The 20065-nt window shown below is 54.7% G+C and overlaps 1 protein-coding gene across 1 annotated transcript in view; it reads left to right on the forward strand.

Moving 5' to 3' along the window:
- Positions 1-10563: 10563 nt before the first annotated feature.
- The window catches only part of Pde10a (phosphodiesterase 10A), a 151982-nt gene continuing 142480 nt past the window's right edge, over positions 10564-20065 (forward strand). The window contains exon 1 of the mRNA XM_042689752.1: positions 10564-11440. Within this exon, the coding sequence (XP_042545686.1) occupies positions 10564-11440 (877 nt within the window). The remainder of the gene's footprint in view (positions 11441-20065) is intronic.

Consider the following 20065-nt stretch of genomic DNA (forward strand, 5'->3'; position numbering starts at 1 on the left):
CTGGTGCAAAGTGATAGATAATGGTCCAGTTTTTACTTTTCTGTATGTGGATATCCAGTTTTCCCAGAACCATTTGTCAAAGAGTCTGTCTTTCTTCCCTTATCAAATTTAGATGGATATACATCAGTGGGTTTATTTCTGGGTCTTCTATTCTGTTCCATTGGTCTTCAGGCCTGTTTTTTGTGCCAGTATTAAGCTGTTTTCATGACTATAGTTCTGTAATAGAGTTTGAAGTTTGGTATTGTTCTACCTCCAGTACTACTTTTTCTGCTAAAAATTGCTTTTGGGATTTGGAGTGTTGTATGGTTCTACATGAATTTTTGGAATTTTTCTCTATCTTGTTGAAAAATGAGGTTGAGATTTTAATGGGTATTGCATTGAATTTGTAGATTGCTTTAGGCAGTATTGCCATGTTCATGATGTTACTTCTGCATATCAAGAGCATGGAAGGGTCTTTCTACTTCCTTATGTCTTCTTTGATTTATTTTTGTTTTTTAAATTGTGTTTTATTGTGAAAATACTGTACAGAGGGCTTACAGTTACATGAGCAAGGTAATGAGTACATTTCTTATCCATCATTGTTGCCTCCTCCTTTGTTTTTCCCCTACCATCCTTTCCCTCCCACCTCCTCAGCTACACTCCTTCACCACTACTACCCCCACCACCACCACCCCCCTTCCGCTCTTCTTTGATTTCTTCTTTAAGCTTTTATAGTTTTCACTGTAGAGATCCTTCACATCATTGGTTAGGTTTTTGTTTTGTTTTGTTTTTTGGAGACCAGTGCAAATGGAGTTACTTTCCTGATTTCAATGTCAATCTTCATTTCTGCCATGCAGAAAAGCTACTGATTTTATTTTTGTGGGTTGATTTTATACCTGCTACTTCACTAAAGTTTTGGATCAACGCTAGTAGCTTGAAGGAGGAATCTATAAGGTCCTTTAAATATAGGATTGTCATCTGTAACTAGGGATAGTTTTACTCATGGATTCTTTCCCTTAGACCCCAGTTTCACTCTGAAGATTTTCAGCTGATTAGACATGGCTCTTTCATGTTACAAAGGGCCATTGTCTGCTGTACTCCATTGAATGGTCAAATGTCTATTGTGTCTGGTTCTTCACAGAAATTTCTAAGTAGTGTTTGACCAAAAAGTGGGCATCTTGGCTCAACTGAACAGATACAGAAAACCAACTGTGACAGGAAGGGGGATAATACATCACTCAAGCAGGACTCTCCTCTGTCTCTGGGGAAGCCATTGAATAGTCTCATGTTCAAGAGGGACTGAGCTACTGTAATACTGAGAGGGCACTGAGTCTAGAGCCCCTGAGCTCTATGTGAGTCTGTTGTTCTGTCCCTCCCTGGGCTCAGACCATCCTGCATGGAAGGAATGCCATGGGGGGGATCACCAGGTCAGCCTCACGGTGACACATCCCCCCAGTGCTGCCCAGGTCAAAGCCACACGGGATGTGTGGGTGATCAGGTTCTAAGCCTACCACGTCTCCCCATTTCATGAAGAATGAAAGCCAATGCCCAGGATGGAGCAACCTGCTTGCTGCTTGCATGGCTCATAGCCCACTTCATCCCCTGGCCCTCCTCTGTTCCAGGCACATTAAGCCAGGCACAGTGACTTTGGTGCTTGTCCATGAAGCTCTGCTCTGAGTGGCCCTCTTTTCCTATCTCCTTCCAGCTGGGATCACACATGGGAAACCATTGCTGACCTACCTACTACTTAGGCCTGTCCCCCTCTGTTCCTGGCCTTTCACTTGTACAATCTGCATGAGACACAATTTACTCACTCCTAGTAGCTCTGCCTTTTCTTTTCCATCCTGGAACAGAAGTTTTGCAAGAGTAAGAGTTTTCTCTGACTGCTTCATTCCATGCCCCACATCTAGAATAACACCTGGTAGGATGTAGCTAGTGTTCAGAGAACAGTTGTTCCCTGAATGAACCAATGATCTCCCTACTTGGTACCAGGATTCCAGTCAACTGCCTCAAACCTCCTTCAACTTCTGCACTTCACACTGGACAAGGTGACTTGTAACTTCCCTGTGGAGCTTAATACACAAATCCTTCGTCTCATGTGCCTAAGGCTATCAACTCGCAGAGGAAATCTGTACACCATTCATTTCTAACTATGTGTGTCCTTTCCTCATTCATTTTAATCTAGTGTATTCACTGAAAATTTCAGAATATTATGAATTCTATTTTCTTCCCAGCTCTATGGTGCTTACTGCTTTTGGAGCCAGTTCACCTTGATATGACAGGTCTGGGACTTGCTAAATGATTAGATTAGGCTTAATTGTTAAAAGTGGCATGTACTAGTATCTTGTTTAGTCCATTGCTGTGTGGGATAAGAGGTGGATATTCTTTATCATACAGTAAAAACTGACAGCTGCAGGCAGCAACTGTGGATTGGTAGAATTATTTCTAAAGGATTTGATCTAGCTTTAGCTCTTTTAAGAAACTGCTCTATACCATGACCAGTATGATGAATGAATCACACAAGCCCTTTTGCAATTGATGAGTTTTTGATCAACTTTGTGGTAATCTTTTTAACAAAGGAAATCAAGCTCTAAATGCAAGAAGAAATCTTCAGTAGTCCAAGGAGTGTCTTCATGAGTCAGACATCTTTCTTCCTTGTATTGATCTCTCTTCTGGGAAACTTGTTTATTTGATTTGTTTAAATCAGGTTCCAAAAAACAGTTCAGAATTCATTCACATTTTATGGCTACTTAAGAAATTATGTTTGACTGGAAATAAGTGCATAGATTTCCAAAGCATCTATTACCTACCCAGCTCTGAAACGTGGCTATTTAGTGTACAAGCCTGCTCTTATATGGGAAGAGCATTTTAAGTAAGGTTTGACTAAGTCAACTTCACATAACAATTTCAGGTCTGAGAATACTGAGGCTCAACATATTGAAGAGCAAGGTAAGCAGTATGTATCCAAAGGCTGTGTCAAAAGTCCTAATTTGTCCTACAGAGAGATTTTTTTACTAGTTTTATAACCTGTACATGCAAAAGTCTATAAAATAGACCTGAATCCTAGCTATTAAAGCCGCATTTAAGAGCTTTTATTGTTATTATGGGAGTCTGTTAGCTGAGTCATTTGGATACAGTTACACACTTCATAGAGACACACATAGAAGGATTGTCATGAAGGTGGCTGGATAAGCGATCAGCCCTCCCTCTCTGGGTTGTCATCCCATAACGGACCACCGGAAGGGAAGGTGCATTGTCGCTGTTGGACATGGCTAGCTGGAGTTCAGTTCTCCAAGGGCTACTGTTCTGTGGTTTTTATGTTCAAAGTATCTGTAAAAATAAAATCAACAACATTATCAATCTCAGGGGAAGAGGGTTAGTGAAGTTTAATCAAAATAGGTAGGTTGGGTGACATTGTAAATATACTCAGTGCCACAGAATTGTAGACTTGAAAGTGGCTAAGACAGTAGATTCCATTATATACATCTTACTGCAATACAAAAAATTGCCTTGATAGAAATAATGATCTTCTTGCTCAACATATTGTTGATTCACCCCTGACACATTGAGACCTTACGAGATCAGTCTCCTCAACAATGTTCTCCTGTCATCTGGAAGAGGACTTGGGCAGTTGTGCCTCAAATGTAGGAAGGGTCTATTCGTTAGCCCCCAAAGGTTAGGAAGAAGGCCACGAAGTGTGGTTGTCCCACAGAGACATCTTGTAGCTAGAAGACACAGGAACAATGTTTGCCCCAGACTGTTAGAACGCATTCCTCATTCTTCTAGAGTGTCTGATGCCAAGATCACTTCCATGTTTGTCTCAGTGCATTAATCTCTGTTCTCATCTAAAATCCCAGGAATCTTCAGCCTGCTTTCCCACCTTCAACCTGATCTGCTTTCCAAATAAATAATGCTACTGCTTCTAGCTGACTTCAGGGAGAAGAAAAAGGCCTTGATATGAACTATAAGATTATCAGATCACAGATACAGCCATTTTTAGCTTGATTTTATTGGTTCCATTTTATTTTAAATCATTAAAAAATTATCTTTAAGTAGTTATCCATAGCTGTTTCAATTCAACATGTCAGCTCATGTGTACAATGCGCTTTGATAAGTGTCACCCCTTCTGTTGAGCCCCCCACATCTTCCCATCTTTAAAGGAAATGGAGGAATCCTCCACAGTGCATATGGTAACATTACCTGGCTTTTTCTGTGGGTTCACCTGCGTTCACAAGATGCCATTTTGTTGCTCAGTGCCCTGTGGTCAGGCCTTGTGCTGGGGATGGAAAGGCAGCTTGGCTCATTGGCATTTATGGCACCAACAGCCTTAAGGTCATTCCATAGCTCCTGCATTTTATTCAGATACAGATGTGTGTGTGTGTGTGTGTGTGTGTGTGTGTGTGTATGTGTGTGTGTGTGTGTGAGAGAGAGAGAGAGAGAGAGAGAGAGAGAGACTTAAGGCTATGTTGGTTGTATAATAAAACACAAGTGTCCTCAAATGATCATGATCATGATCAGAAGGACAGAGTCCCCTGTCAGACTCTTTGAGAGGGAGAGGGCCCACTCTACCCCGGGGTGCACAAGTTACTGTCCATGTGGGGGGCTCCCTCTCTGGTGTCTAGGCGCCGTCGTGGAGATCGGTGTGTGGCAGGGTGGCTGCTTTGGGCTCCCTGCCAGTTGGCCAGTGCAAGCCCAGGCCTCCCACACGGTGAGCACGCAGTGTGTTGCTCTCTCAAAGACGCCGACAGGTAGTATGTGTGCTGACATGGTGTAGACTGGAACCTTCTATGCTCTAACATCCAGATCCTTGAAAACCTTGCCGAGACGCTGTGTCAACACAGTGCACTGTGTGTCACGGCATTAAGTGTCCTGTCCTTTCCCTCACTCTGCTTTTTCTTCTTGTCACTCTAAGAAGAGAGGCTCAAGGACAAAGCGGTTGTTTTTCCTCTTTAAAACCTGTCCTTGCCTAAGTCAAGGCCTGACAACCAACAGCCCATCTCAGCCATGTGAATGACCCACCTCGGCCTTGCCCTGGCATGTCCATCTAAATTCTGGTCCCCATGGGGACAAACTTGAAGTGCCACTTAAGCCAGGATGGCTTTGCTGAGTTTTTGAGATGAAGAGAAAGGAATCCATTCTCTGGACGGAGACTTTTTAATCCCTGTTTTTGAGGCAGAGCTGGACAAGCCAACAAGGTCTCTTTTACCTTCAGATCTCTTACATCAAAATCAAGCCCCACTGTAACAACAATCTGGCTACTAAATTATCTATGTTCATTTACTATGCGTGTTCTTATCCTTTTCCTTAAGTAGTTGTTTAAAGGGGTTTCAGCCTGTCAGATGGTGGAAACACTGTGTCTTGATGAATTCCAAAACAGATTTATTCGGAATATTCATGCTTGAGCCAGGAGCATGTCATGATAGGGGATTCAGGGGCACTCTGGGGACCCCTGCTGGCACCTACATGCTCCTTGGTATAGAATGGATCCACAGGGATGGGGCAGGGGACATTTGTTGTAACTTGGTCCTTGAAGTCTACACAAATGCAGATCCTTTTGTTTTTGGTTTGGGTTTTGTGTTTGATTTTTGGTGCTAGTACTGGGGCTTGAACCCATCAGTGCCTGGGCACACAGTTCCTTAGCTTTTTGTTGTTGTTGTTGTTCAAGGCTGCCATTCTACTACTTGAGCTGCAGCCCACCTCTGACTTTTTGATGATTAATTGGAGATAAGAGTCTCACAGCCTTTCCTGGCCAGGCTGGCTTTGAACCATGATCCCCAGATCTCTGTTTCCTGAGCAGCTAGGATTTCAGGCATGAGTCCTGGCTCCAGTAGAGGTCAGCCAGTCCTCTAAATCCCCAGTGTGTCTCCATGCTCCCTTCCTGTTCACACACACTAAACTGGACTTCAGTTCTCTGAGAGTAGTATTTTCTTTTTGGCTTATTATTATGATTTTTATTAATTCTTTGAGATATAATTCTCTCGCATTGTTTTTATTAGACTTTCAAAACACAGCTGCAAATTGCATTATTTAAATTATAAACTGTAAAAAGTTTGACAAAAGGGCTGATTATTTAACCAGAATTCCTGGCTGTGTGCTGATTTCTATACTGCTTTGAGCCCTGAAAATGCTGTCAAAACTACGTAAGTGTCAATAGGTTTCTAGAGTGACCTGATGTACTTCAGTGGCAGATCTCTGAAATGTAGTTCTGTCATAACACTATGACATCAACAGCAGTAGCACTCAGGTCCTCGGGGACAGTGACTCACAGTTAATAGGCAGAGTTTATTTTCAAAAGGGAATGAAATGTTTTACTTTTGATGAGTGATAACATCTACTTAAACCATATTGAATCAACAAACACACATAATGCCAGGGACACACACGTTTTATCTGAAATGCTCATATTTTAACCATCTTCATATTATCAAAAACATTTGAATTTTTATGTTTGTGAAATGGACAATAATATAGCTTACATTGGTTATTACTTTCTTGATTATAATCAATCTTAATGCTATTTGTTTGAAGTCATGAAAGTAACTTCCTGGAAACCCTAGAAATGGTAGCAGTAATTCAGATGTTTTCAAGACTGTCCCACTTAAGTATTGACTTTCATAATGTTTTTTTCGCCCTCACTGAATTGTAATGACCTTCTTTTTGTCTTTTTAGGCAGAACTATGAGCTCCTGTCACTTTAGTCAAGATTTCTTACATCAACTGTAACTGAGATTTGTAATCATTTGCTATGCAGGTGGTAACAGGTAGGACAGCAGATATTGAGTACTTGTTGTCTGCTTACCTTTAGTAAATGTTAAAGATGCTAAGGCCCCTGGTATCAAACCAGAATTATCCATGCAAACCATGTGGGCATTCACTTCCTTGAGATTCAATGCAACAGGTTAGTGTGTGCAGACAAAAGTCATAACTTCAGGCATCTAGACAACAAGACACTGATGGATTGATAATGAGACAAATCAAGGAAGCCTCTTCCTAAGACAAACATAACTTCTAGGGAAGGGTTGCTGGGTTTGGGAGGTCAGGAAGACATTGCTGGAAGATAAACTCCCATTTTGACATATGAGACTGACAGCAAACCAATGATCTTCTTCATATGCAGAGAGTTTATGTACATGACACATCTGTGCTGATAATTTATTAGCTATTAAAATGGAAAAGTCTGATTTGGGAATAATAGCTACTTGCTCATGAATTATTTTGGGGCATTTTGAGTAAGTCCCCAAAACTAAAATCAAAATTTAATTGCTTATCAAGAAGTGCTTTACACTTTTCTTGAAATTATTTATTTATTACTATAAAGGTGATGCACAGAGGGATTTCAATTACATGAGTCAGGTAATGAGCACACTTCCTTTGGTACGGTGTCTTCTGTTCCCTCCCCCTCTCCCAGTCCCTCCCTCACGTCTCCACCCACGTTGCCTAGTTCACTTTCATCCGTGTCCAGTGAGCTCCTCTGCTGCACTTTTTCACCCTTTGTTCTGGGTCTCCCTCCCAGCCTCCCAAAGTGCTTTAAAAATAGATTTATTAATCTTGGTTTTTATATGTTAATATAGGAAAAAGAGAAAACAGGGTTTTCGAGAATCAGTGGTGTAAACTGTAGAACTGTAAGCATTACTCATAACAACTGTAAAACGAAGTTAGATAACACAGATATCTTATGTTTGCCCCAAAGTTGGTAAAGTATCAGGCACCTTAGCTGTGGCCATCCTACTTTATTAGAAATAACATTTTAAAATAAACGTTATAAATAATTTCGACACTTTTAAAGGAAAATCATTTAAGTATATCTTAGATTCAAGCTTCAAAGCACTTTGAAGAGAATGCAACCGACTCGGGTACCCGGCTGCCAGGCGCTAGCTTCAGCGCAGAGGAAGATTTGAGGCATCAGCTTCTAAAAGTAAGATCGAATTGGTTTGACTGAAAACTGGCACGAGATGGAGGAAGGTCTGGGAACGCCACTGCGCTCCTCGTCGTAGTGCCCGGGTCCCCTGGGGAAGCAAGACTCCCCGACCTGAGCGCAACGTGTCCATTTTCCCTGGCAAAGGACGAGGAACTAGGAGTGTCGCCGTGTTCAGTCTTTACCGGTGCTGACTGCTCTCTTAATACTCTTTTGTTTGTTGGATTTTCATTCCTTGCGCCCCGGGCAGCCAACAGTGAGAAAACCCCTCGCCCAGACCCCCGCGGGCGCGCAGCCACGGCTGAGCTCGGTGGACGGCGGAGGGTCCCGGGGCACTGGGCTGAGCCAGTGCACGCTCGTAAGGAAGCCTGTGCGCACGCGGGGACGAGCCCCGTGCGCCCCCCGCAGAGCCACAGACCCACTCTCCAGGCTCAGCCTCGCCAGGGCGCGGGTGAGTGACCAGAGCCACGACTACAGAGCGAGACTAGAGCGAGCAGCCTCCAGCCGCCGCGGTGGGCGAAGCGTCTGGGAGACTGTTGGACACGAGTGTGTGTCAGCACTCAGGACTGAGGACACCGATCCTAGCCGACGCTATCGGTGAACACCTCCTCAAACGGAGTCTTCCGTTCCCTGCCCGGTGATTTTAAAAAAGGGCTCAGGAAATCTGTCCCCTCCAAGGAGCAATCGGAGACGAGGGGGGAAAAGCAGGAGGAAGATTCTCAAAAAGGGTTAACGAGAACTGTGGAGTGTGTCCTGGCTTAACGAACACTCCTCGAACAAGTGTTTAGTGTGCTGCCCGCGCCCTCGGGCGGTTTGCGGTCTCGTTCACGCGCGCGTTGCTGTAACGTGGGGCCTCGCGGGTCGCTCGAGGAGTGCGGTCCGCAAACCGCAAACCTTGAAAACGAACGGTTTGCGAGCAAAAAAGGAAAAGGATGCTCTGCACGGAGAGAAACTGATCCTCCCTGAACCCGAGCCGTCCCGGGGCGGGCGGGTCCGGCTGGTGCGGTGCGCGGGGAGCGCGGGGCGCAGCCGCGAGCGCGGGCCGCCGGCTCCTCCCCGGAAAGGAAGCAATGCAAAGGCCGGGGGCCCGCGCCCCGCGCCCCGCAGGTAAGAGTCGCCAGAATTCTTTGCTGCCCCGCACAGGCAGGAACCCGACCGAAGTGGGCGTCCCGCACGCGCGACTCGCAGAGCCGGCCGCCGCCCGCGGTACGAACTCCTGGAATCCCACCCGCCCAAGGGTGCACACACCTCGGTGCCGGCTTCTGCTCTCGGGGCTTGGGGGGGGGGGGGGGTGGAGCCCGGGAAAGTTCTGACGGGAGAATGCGCAGCTCGCCTCGCCACCCACACGGGAAAGCGGGGGGGGGGGGGGAGAGAAAACCCTGAGGAGGGCCGTGGCCGCGGGCGGGGCGCAGGTGGAGAGCCCCAGCCCTGCGTCCGGTCCTGCGTTCCCGCGAAACGCGGGTTGCGCCCAGTGCCGGGCCCACGGCTGGGCCCGGGAGCCAGCTGGTGTACAAGCCGTGTGCGCCCGCGTGCTGCCCTCCGGGAAAGGTGGCTTAGCCAAGGGACTCAGGACCGCACGTCCCACCCGGGGCCACAGGGCCCCGCCCCCGGGCCCCGCGCACCCCCACACCCTGCCCGCCCTCGCGCGCTCCCGGCCCCAGGCGCGGCGGCCGCTCCCCGCGCCTCTGCGCTCCAACTTCCCCAAACTTCAGCTGCGTCTGGTTGTGAGCCGCCGCTGGGCCGCGCAGGGCCTGTCCGTCCTCAGGGCCGTCCACAGTGCCGTCTGCGCTGTGGGCCGCCAGTGAGCCACCGCCCCGGGAGAGCGGGTCCCAGCTTTAGAGGGAAGGTCTCGGCTTTCTGTGTTCGAGCCCCGTGGGGCACGGAGGTTCGGAATAACACGGGTAGGGGAAACGCAGTTTGAGGGGCGCCCCGTATTGCAGACCTCAGTTTACTGAACACACTGTGCTTGGACTACAATCCGTACCCAAAGTCCGACCTCTGAGCTGGTCCCCGGGAGCGTGCCAGCGGGGGCGCCCCGGGCGGGAGCCGCGCGCGCGGACAGGCCCGGAGCGGCCGCCGTGGCCAGTGCGCGAGCGCACAGCTGGAGCAGCCGCAGGACGGCGGACTGGACTCGGGAGCACCAGGCCCCGACGTGCTCCAGCAGACACCCAACCCATCCCTGCCGGTCAGAAGGCCGGGGTGCACTCGCGCGCCGCGACGGTGCGGTGCCAGAGTCCGGCGCGGCGGGGCCACGTCCGGCGGCGCGCGGCGTGGCGGGGGCAGCGCCTGCTCCGCCCGCGGGCGTCTTCGGCTGTCGCCGCCGCCTCCACGGGCAGTGGCACTGCGGCGCTCTGCCCGCTGCCTTCGAGCGTCGCCCGGCTCAGCCTCCCCAGCGCGCATGAACCACGCCACGCGGCGGGCGGCGTCTCCCCAGCCCCGCGCCCGGCCCGGCAGGGACGACGCCGACCGTGCGCACCGGCCGCCGGGGACTCGCCCCCGCACCCCGGTGACCCCGCATCCCGGGCGGAGGAGCCCGAGGTGTAGACCCAGCCGGGAGGGGCGGAAGGAGGGGGCGGAAGACCGGACCCGGGCTCCGGCCGGCGGGCAGGCCAGGTCCTGAGGGGCGGAGCCGGGCCCCAGGCCCCCCTCGGCGGCCGTGGGAGGAGGGCGATGGCCAGCCCAGGGGAGCCGCTCGCTCCCCGCCCCGGGGCGGTGCGGCCGGCGGCCGGGGACGAGCCGGGCTTCGGCCGACTCTGCCTGGAGCCGCGGCGCAGTGCAGCGGGCGGGAGCGGCGCGGCCGGCGAGGGTTGCGGCGCGGGCCCGGGCCCGATCCCCGAGCGGCCCCGCGGCGGCCCGGCGGAGAGCGCCGCGCCCCCGGCCCCCTCGCCCGCGGGCCGCGCCGGCCCCGCGGGGGTCCCGGGCGCCCTCTCCGCGCTCGGCGCCGGGGGCTGCGGCTGGGTGGCGGCCGGCGCTCCGCGCGCGCTCGCCTTCTCCTCCCCCGTCCCCGCCACCGCTCCATTTTCCTTTTACTTCTGGCCGCCGCCCCCCCGGCCCCCTCCCCCGCCCCTCCCCCCCTCCGCGGCCTCCCCCCGCCCCGCGCGGCTCCCGGGGAGGGCGGGCGCGGCGGCGGCGGGAGGGGGCGGCGGCGATGCTGGCGGCGGCGGAGGACGGGAGGCGGCTCCGCTGAGCGGCGGCGGCGGCGGAGGGCGGGAGGCGGCTCCGCGGAGCGTCACCCCCGGCGGCAGTCACCGCAGCGGCGGCGGGCGGCGGCGGCTCCTCCTCTCGCCCGCGCTCCAGGGCTTGCTGTTCCCAGCCCGCGCCGGGCCCCGGCCGCCGCCGCCGCCGCCGCGGCTTCCTCCCGGCCCGGCCGCGCGCCGCGCCGACCTCCGGGGCTGGCCCGGCCCCGCCGGCGGCGGCGCCCGGACTCCGCGGCGGCCCCGAGGCGCCGGCGTCGCGCTGCCGCTGCTCTTCGGCTCCGACATGGACGATGGACCCTCCACCAACGCGAGCTGCTTCCGAAGGCTGACCGAGTGCTTCCTGAGCCCCAGTAAGCGGCCGGGGCGGGGTCTCGCCCCGCGGGGGGCCGGGCCTCGGGGTCGGGCTGGGCGCCGAGGCCGCTCCCCGGGCGGCGCTCGGTGCCGCCCGGCCCGGCTGGAGCGCTCGGGAAGGGCGGCGGGCGCGGGATCGGGGCCGGGGCCGGGCTCCCGCGCACACGTCTGCTTGTGCGCCCTGAACTTCGTGGCCGCTCACGCCGGGGCCTCCGGAGCCCGCGGGCTGGACTCGGGCGCCTGTTTCCAGCGGGGCGTTCGGGCTGCCCGGGCAAGGCCAGCCGGGGCACCGCAGCCCCGCCGCGGCCGCGCTCCGGAGGGCGGGGTGGGAACGGGCGCCCGCCGACCCGCGCGGGGCGCCCACCCGCACCCGCCTGACGCCTCCCGGGGGTCCCCGGGCGCCGGGCTGGAGCAGAAAGGGGAGGGACGGCGGGCGCCCACGTGGAAGGAGCGGGCGGCCGGCTGCGCCCCGGGGCCGGCGGTGGCGCGGCCTCTCCCCGGGCCGGGGCCGGGCTGGGCGGCGGGACAGGCCGCGGAGGAGGGGCGGGACCCGGCGGGGCGGAGGAGGCAGAGCCCGCGGGGAGCCGGGAGCCCGCGCGGCTGGGCGTGGAAGGGGAGCGGGGTGAGGAGCAGCCGACCGAGGCGGGAGGGGGCCAGGTGGTAGCCTTGCGGGCCGAGACGCCGCGCCCGTGGGGCACCCGGGGACTCGGGCGCCAGCCCGGCCGGGCGCGGCTCCTCGCGGCCCTGATCGCGGCGCCCGCGCCGCCGACCACCGCGTGCGCACCGAGCCTTTGTCTGCGCCTGGCGGGCCGACCGCGCGTCGGCGTCGCCCGCCCCGGCAGCCGCTCCTCTGGGCTGCTGCTGGGGTTTCCCGCTCCAGCGGCCACCCGTGGCACCCGGCACCCTGGGTCCGGAGCCTCCCCGTGATCCCCCAATCCTCCAGCCTTTGGGGTACACCCGCCGACAATGGAGACTGCTCCGCGCTGGCCCAGCCCTGGTCTGCAATACTGATTCCAGCCCCGCCGGTCCCCAGCGGCCCCATGGCCTCGTGGCCTCTCGGCCACTTGCGTGCCAGCCACGGGTACCTGGGGACCTGAGTGTGTCTTGGCGCAGAGTGGCCGGCCGGGCCTCCGCCCTGGGCCTGGCAGCTGACCTCTGGTCCCGAGGGTCCCGGGGCGGCACCCGGTTGAATGCAGGACCCAAGGGTGCTGAGCAGAGGTGGAAGAGGCTGGTCTCTGCCTGGACCCCTGCTGCTGCACTAGGTGTGGATTCTTGGAGACTTTCTGCTGAAGAGGGACCACAGGAGGAGACCAGGGGGTTGCCCCCCCCCCACCCCGTGGAAGTGGAATAAACCTAAGGAGTGAATCTAAGGCCCTGGGTAGAACTGGGGTTCCTTAGAACCCCCCCCTCCCCCCCCCCCCCCCGCCCCCATCCCTTATTTGCAAAACTAAATTTTCCTTTGTCCTTTGCTAGCTGATGGGGTGTGAGGGTATTTGAAGTTGCTGTGTGTGCCTCTCAGTGCCAGAGTGAGGGAGAAGAAGGTGGCACTGGGCTGGGAGCAGAGGCCTGGGAAGGGACACATTTTCTGGGTGGTGAGGTTTGGGTTATCCGCAGTTATTACTGGTGCCTTGGGGGTGTGCTAGCCTGCGCTGAGTGTAAAGATGCTCCAGAAAGATTTTAACTTTGTCCCAACAACTTCAAACATTAGGAAGACCAAGTACTTGCACTACCGGGACAGCCCGGTGTACCACCACAGGCCCAAGAGAGGCCCCTGCCCCAGTTCTAGGAGCAGCTGGTGGTTTGGAGAGGCGCAGAAGGCTGCCCAGCTTCACTGGGACATTGCAGGGTAGCCATTGCAGGTAGGATACTTTGAAACAGCGTCTATGAGATTCTCCTCCTGTAAGGTGGAAGGGAGGTGGCCCCACGGGAGCGCTGCCCTTGTTCTGACACTGTGGCTCTACTTTGGGGGGCTTGGTTTTCCTCGGTTACTACATCTCAGAGGCTAAAACCCCAGACAGGGGGCAGACCTTTCCCATGTCATTCCTTAACAAACTACAACAAGGTTTTTGTACAAAGGTAAAAACACTCACATTTATTCAGATGTGTACGAGTGTTGGGTTTGGGTGCCCTTTTCTTTTCTCTTGTGGTTTGATGTCTTGGTCAACCCAACAAGTTGCCATGGGAAGGCCGCTCGGCTTAATTACTGCCCGCACAAAGCCTTTCAGCCAAGAAGTTACATGTTGAAGGACTGTCCTGGTTTCCTTCCTGTGTGTCTTAGGGCTGCGTTTGGTTCATAGTGGTCCTCTGCTTCCCTCAGTCATGCGCTGAATAGACACTTACGGAGAAGCCCTTGTCACCTGCCAGGTCCTGTCCTAGCCTAGCCCAGAGGCTTGAGCTCTAGAAGCAGCAGACGTGGCCTGGAGGATAAGCCAGCCAGGAGGGCAAGAACGGCCTAGCAGTGGATTTGTTCATGTCCAGTGTGACAAGTGTTGCTTCTAGAGCTCGAGGGAAGCAGGGACCTCTATGAACCAAATGCATCCCTAAGACACACAGGAAGGGGCGTGACCAAGACACGAGAGCCGTGTGGCCAACACAGAGACTGCCGTGAATATAGTCCCTCTTAAGAGCAGATGTGTTCAGCACTTTGAAGCTATCCTGGAGTTCGCCTGTAGTGTGTATCTGTGAACCTTGTGAGGCTGAGACTGCAGGAGGAGACCAGGCCCTCAGCACACTACAGGTGGTGGGTCTGTATCCGTCCGACGAGGAGTGACAGGTGGTTGGACTTAGGCGGTGTGCAGGGTAAATGGTTTGCAGGGGGTAGACCTGACTTTCAGACCTGAATGCCCGTGAGGGATGCCGGAGAAGCAAGGCTCAGTTCCTACCAGGCCGTGTGTGAGCACTGACGGCCTCCCTGGAGAGGTGAGCTGGTCTTTTCTGGGTGATCAGTCTAAAGTGCAAAGCTGTTAAACTGGGCGGTGTGGTTTGGGTTTTTAATATGTAATTCTACCTAAGTCCACTTTAATTCTACCTAAGTCCACCTTTAATCTGAGAAAAGAAAAAAAAAAGATAGGCAAAGATACTCCCTAAAGTTTTATATCAGATGTGGAGACATTAAAGGCAAGTCTTCCGCTATTGCAGCTTGATATATTTATTGGCTTTAGCTCATTGCTACATCTAGAATTGTGTGTGTGTGTGCGCGCGCGCGCACACACACGCATGTGCATGTGCCAGTCTTAGGGCTTGAACTCAGGGTCTGGATGCTGTCCCTGAGTTTTAGTTTTGCTCAAGGATAGTGCTCTGCTACTTGTGCCACAACTCCATTTCCAGCTTTTTGGTGGTTAATTGGACATAAGAGTCTCAGGGACTTGGCTTTGAATCACAATCCTCAGATCTTAGCCTTTGGAGTAGCTAGGATTACAGGTGTGAGTCACCGACAATCTACACGTAGAATTTTTTTTTTTAATATCCATTAGGAACAACATTGCAGCACACTGCTAGTGTAGGAAGAATCTAAATAAATAAATGTGTACACACACATATAAAATATGTTGTACATAGTGTGGTAAACATTTCACCAAATAATTACCTATAGATTCTTGTTTATCATGTCTGAGAAAAGAATCATTTATATGAAAAGATTTTTTTCTTAAAGCCCTTATTTGTACATCAACACGTTTGAAATTTCTTCTGACATATAAATCAAGTTGCTACGACTGGTTGAGTCTCTTGAGTTCATGAAGCAAGCCTCACAGAAAGAGCTGAGGACGGGGCAGAGGCAGCAGGTGCCTGAGGTCAGCTGGCCCGTGGACTTGGTATTTCCTGACCTGCTTGTTGCCTGTTCTCTCTCTTTCGAGGCCTGCTGGGGAGAGCCCATGGGCAGGGCTCTTCTTGGTTTTCTATCTCTGAGAGTAGCTGTGGCTGGTGTGCTATAGAAGCTACTTATCTGTTTGTAAAGGGAATTTGAAGAGGACAGCAAAGCTTGGTGCCTATCTTCAGGGACTCTTGAAATGTAAAAGCATTCGCTGAAAGCTTCCAGAGGTCTAGTATGCGAAGGTGTGCAAGACGAGAGCGGTCCTCCCTGAGGCCTGCAGTCCTCCCTGGGTTCACTCCGTCAGTGCCTGCTGACCAAGGACAGTGGTGACAGCCACACCAACTGAGGTCCCACGGTGGCCTCACGAGGGAGATCAGGTCCTGGTCTTGAGGGTGGAGAAGCCCGGGTTCTGTGGAGGCTGAGGCCCAGGGAAGGCCTTGCAGGCATGGGACAGCCGCCCTCTGAGGTTGCAGGTAGGAGCCATAGCTCTTAGTGAGGTAGGCCAGAGGTCGACAGGTTCAGGGGCTATGTCTGGGGAAAGGAATGGCCTCGAGCACCGTGCACCCAGAGATGTGGAAGGCAGACAGGAAGGCCTTCATCTGCGGCACAGCCCTGTGGGGCTGCCTCCTCTCTGGAGCAGAGGCCGGGCTCTGGCGGAGTCAGCACTGGAGCAGTGGTCCTGACAGGGACCGTGCACAGGACATGCGCGGGGGCCTGGCACGGCAGGGGGAAGGGGCAGGTGGCCACCAGTGAAAGGATTGCGTGGCTGAGCAGACTCTGGGCTCTGTAGCTCCTGGTTGGGAGGTCAGCGTGTGCTCAGGCGTGGGCTGTTTCCAGACTTGGAGGAAAAAAGTTAGCAGGGCCATGACCCACAGTGTGTCCAGCCAGGCACACTCACCAGACACACAGCTGAAGTGGGGGTGTAGGAGTGGCCCCTCCGCCTCCGGTGAAGGTTTGTCAGGGGAGGCCTGTGGATGGTCTGCAGGATCTGGGGCAGCCACCGTGCAGCGCCGCTCAGGTAGCAGCGCCGCTCAGGTAGATGGACCCTGGGGCCAGAGGGCAGAGTAACGGCTGCAAGCGAGGCTGGAGCTCGGCTGGAGCTCGGAGCCCGCGAAGGCACGGCGGCGTGCCATACAGTGAGCAGAGGGGCCAGCAGGGCTCTGCGCCCGTCTGGAAGGGACCCTGCCCTTCCTCCCACTACCCAGAGGGCACGCGGGAGTATTGGATAGGTGGATGCCACTGCGTGATTTCGGCTTGGCTTGTGATGGTGGGAACAGAGGAGGTGGCTTGGATTACAGGAGGGGAATGGTCACAATGAATGCAGTCTGAGGGCTTGGGGGCAGGGCGGGGGGGAGCGGCCGGGAGACAGCAGGTAGATCACCTGTGGAGTGCTGGGGAGGGGAGGAGCACACTGGGCCTGGGCTGCTGGAAAGGAATCTGCAGGAGCACAGGAACATGGGTTGGGGGTGCAATGGTAGGTCAGAGATGTGGCCTGCACATGGAGTGAAGCAGTGGACCGGCAGGTCGGGAAAAGCAGTGTGGGACAGGTCAGGAGATGGGTAGTGGATGGATAGGTTGAGGGGTGATCAGTGGATGGACAGATCAGGATGAGCAGTGGATGGACAGTTGGTCAGGATGAGTGGTGGATGGCCAGGTCAGGGACTGAGGGGTGGATGGACAGGTCAGGGGCTGAGTGGTAGATGGACAGGTCAGGGGCTGAGCAGTGGGTGGACAGGTCAGGATGAGGGGTGGATGGACAGGTCAGGGCCTGAGCAGTGGGTGGACAGGTCAGGATGTGTGGTGGATGGGCAGGTTAGGGGCTGAGTGGTAGATGGACAGGTCAGGGGCTGAGCAGTGGGTGGACAGGTCAGGATGTGTGGTGGAGACTGCAGGAGGATGGCTGACGGTCGTTGGGTGGCAGGGTCTAAGGGGATGCTTCCTGTGTGTGGGCGCTGCGTGGCCTGAGGAAAGGCAGAGCATGGAGCTGTCCAGCAGCTCTTGGTACAGTATGTAAGTAGCCCTCAAAAGCTCAGTGAATGGCAGGGTGGCCTTCCAAATGTGGTGGCCCAAATGGCACTGGAGACAGACTGAGACTCCCTGCGCCCAGGCCGGCCCCAAGACTCGGCCAAGACTGTGGGCGATGAGTGGTGAGAGGAAGGGAGGCCAGAGGAGATGGGAGCGAGCTGGCGAGAGATGGCATGGAGAGGAGGGGAGCTCCAGGAGGAGCTCCAGGGTGCCGAGGCCGGGCCCGGGGGGAGCTGGCTCGGGGAGCTGCTGTGCCCTGGGTGGTCCTGCTGAGCTGCCAGGGCAGAGGGGCAGTGCTCACTGACTGTTAGAGTTAGAGGAGGGCAGGCGGGCACATCGCGGGCATTGCTGCCCTTGGCACAGATGACGTGGGAGGTGCCTCCCATGGAACTGGCGGGAGCATCTTTGGTTGCTGAGGAGGAGCGATTTGAGCGTCAGGAAGGCTGGAAGAACCCTTAAAGCTCGGAGGAGTGGGCTGTGTGCCCTGCAGACTCTGAGGCGGAGAAGGAAGGGGGGGAGCTGGGAGGAGGGCCGTGGACTCTGCTTCCCGGCTAGGGGTGGGTGTAACACAGAAACCAGCCGTGTGCACCAGTTATCCTCAGACCCCTTCCCCTGAGCAGACGGCGCCCACTCCTATGCAGGGAGCCAGACAGGGGGCCGAGTCTGAGGAAGCGCTTAGGAGGGCCTTGGGGAGCAGGAGGAGGAGCAGGGGTGTGGGAGGCCCCCGTCCTCTGCCTGCCGTGCTCTGAGGAGACTGGCAGCGTCCATGCTTAGTGGGTGAGGGGAGGTGCCCGCAGGCCTTGCTGAGGATGGTGGTGGGTAAAGCAGGAGCGCAGGGGGCCTGCCCGCGGGTGGCCTGCAGAAGGGCTCCGGTGCAGAGCTGGCCACGGTGCCCGCACGTCCTCCCCACCACTGCTCATGGAGGCTTCCAGCACACTTCCTGAGGAAAGCTGACCGGCAGGATGACACCTGGGTGGTGTTGAAGAGGAATAGTGCTTGGTTGATGGCGCTGAAGGAGAGGAGGACTCCGGAGGAAGGGAGGATCGGGGTGGAGGACAAAGGTGGACTTGTATACAGCCAGGGTGTGGGAAATAGGAAGCGGGACTTGGGGTTCGCAGGAGCAGGCCGTCCGTCTTCCTCATGCGGGAGGGCAGGGTGGGTGGGGAGAGCACCGTGCTGTCTGGCACTGCCATGCACACCCTGTGCACCTGTTACTGTGGCAGTGAAGATGTCAAGGCTGACCACTCCTTGCTGCTTTGCAGGACTGGAACAGACACCAGACACCCTGTTCCCTGGCCGGTGGCCAGGGTGGAGGGCGCGCTGGACATCACAGGCCTACGACCCTGTCCGGAGGGCACCGCCAGATTCCTTAGCACGTTCCCACGGGGCCTCAGAGCCCTCCCCCCACCTTGCCCCTCGATGCTGCAGCCGGGGAGCCTGTGCCCTGGTCACGCTGCCTCCCCTGACTGGGACCTCCCAGCGCGCGGTGGACTCTGCTCCTGCCCCCCGTGTCCCGCCTGCCTGTGATGCGGCTGCTTGCCACCATCTGTTTTTGTGTCTGTCCCCTGTAGCTGTGCCTTCCAGGCAGGATTTCTTACCCTCAGTGCTCTGTCAGGCCCGGGAAGTGTAACCAAAGAACAAGCAAACCAAGGTGTTTAAGAGGCAGAATATGAAGGAAATGTTGGTTTTCCTAAAGGGGAAGACACAATGGAATAATGCGGCTGTTGGATTTTGCTGGCATAACTCCAGACTTCATTGGATGCTTTTTTTTTTTTTAATCATGTAATCCAAACACACTTGGCCTGGGTGCCAGGCGTCTGCGTCCCTGTGAACACAGCACCTTGGGGGAGCGCGTGGCCACAGTCCCGGGGAGGGGGGGGGAGTGTGTGGTCACAGTCCTGGGAGGAGGGGAGGAGCGCGTGGCCACAGTCCCGGGGAGGAGGGGCGGGTTGAGATGTTTGGGAACTGGTGTGTGCTGCTCTGCCTTGGGTCCCACCAAAAGGCTTTTGCCCTTCGAGAGTCTAGCCAAGAAGGAGCGTGGCCCACAGAGTGCCAGACAGCGCCACAAGTTGGGATGAGATGAATTACTTCTAAAAAATACACGTGTATTTGGACTTCCTAAAGTTGGCAAGCACTGTACAAGGCGCAGCACTTTCCTGTGCTGCAGGGAAAGATGAGATGATGAGCTGTAGAATGGAGGGCTGAGGGAGGGGTGGGGTGGAGCGAGGAGGAAAAGCAGTGTGTGTGAGTATGTATGGTGAGAGGATGTGTGTGTGGCTAACTCCAGGACTACTTAGTTCTTTTTTTTTTTTTTTTGGGTCCGGTCGTGGGGCCTGAACTCTGGGCCTGGGCACTGTCCCTCAGCTCTTCAGCTCAAGGCTAGCACTCACCACTTGAGCCACAGCGCCACTTCCGGCTTTTTTCTTTTTTGCTTATGTGGTGCTGAGGAATCGAACCCAGGGCCTCAGGCATGCAAGGCAAGCGATCTACCACTGAGCCATCTTCCCAGCCCTGCTTAGTTCTATAAGTGCAATTTATGTGTTTTATTTACTCACTTCCTTACTTTTGAGGTAAGGTCTCTTCTTGTATCCTAGGCTCCCCAGTGCTGGGATTCCAGGCATGTGTCACCATACCTGGCTGCAGTGCTTTTTAAATTGGAGTTTTAGCTGCTTCCAAAATAAAGTCTAACGCGACAATGGAAGAGGTGTGGTCGCTTTGCTTCCCTGCTCTCCAGGCCACATGTGTATTTTCAGGTTTTCTTTTTGTTCCAGGATCAGAAGTTTCCTTA

The sequence above is a fragment of the Dipodomys spectabilis genome, unplaced genomic scaffold, assembly GCF_019054845.1.
Source record: "Dipodomys spectabilis isolate Male_0828 unplaced genomic scaffold, ASM1905484v1 ptg000126l, whole genome shotgun sequence".
Lineage (NCBI taxonomy): Eukaryota > Metazoa > Chordata > Mammalia > Rodentia > Heteromyidae > Dipodomys > Dipodomys spectabilis.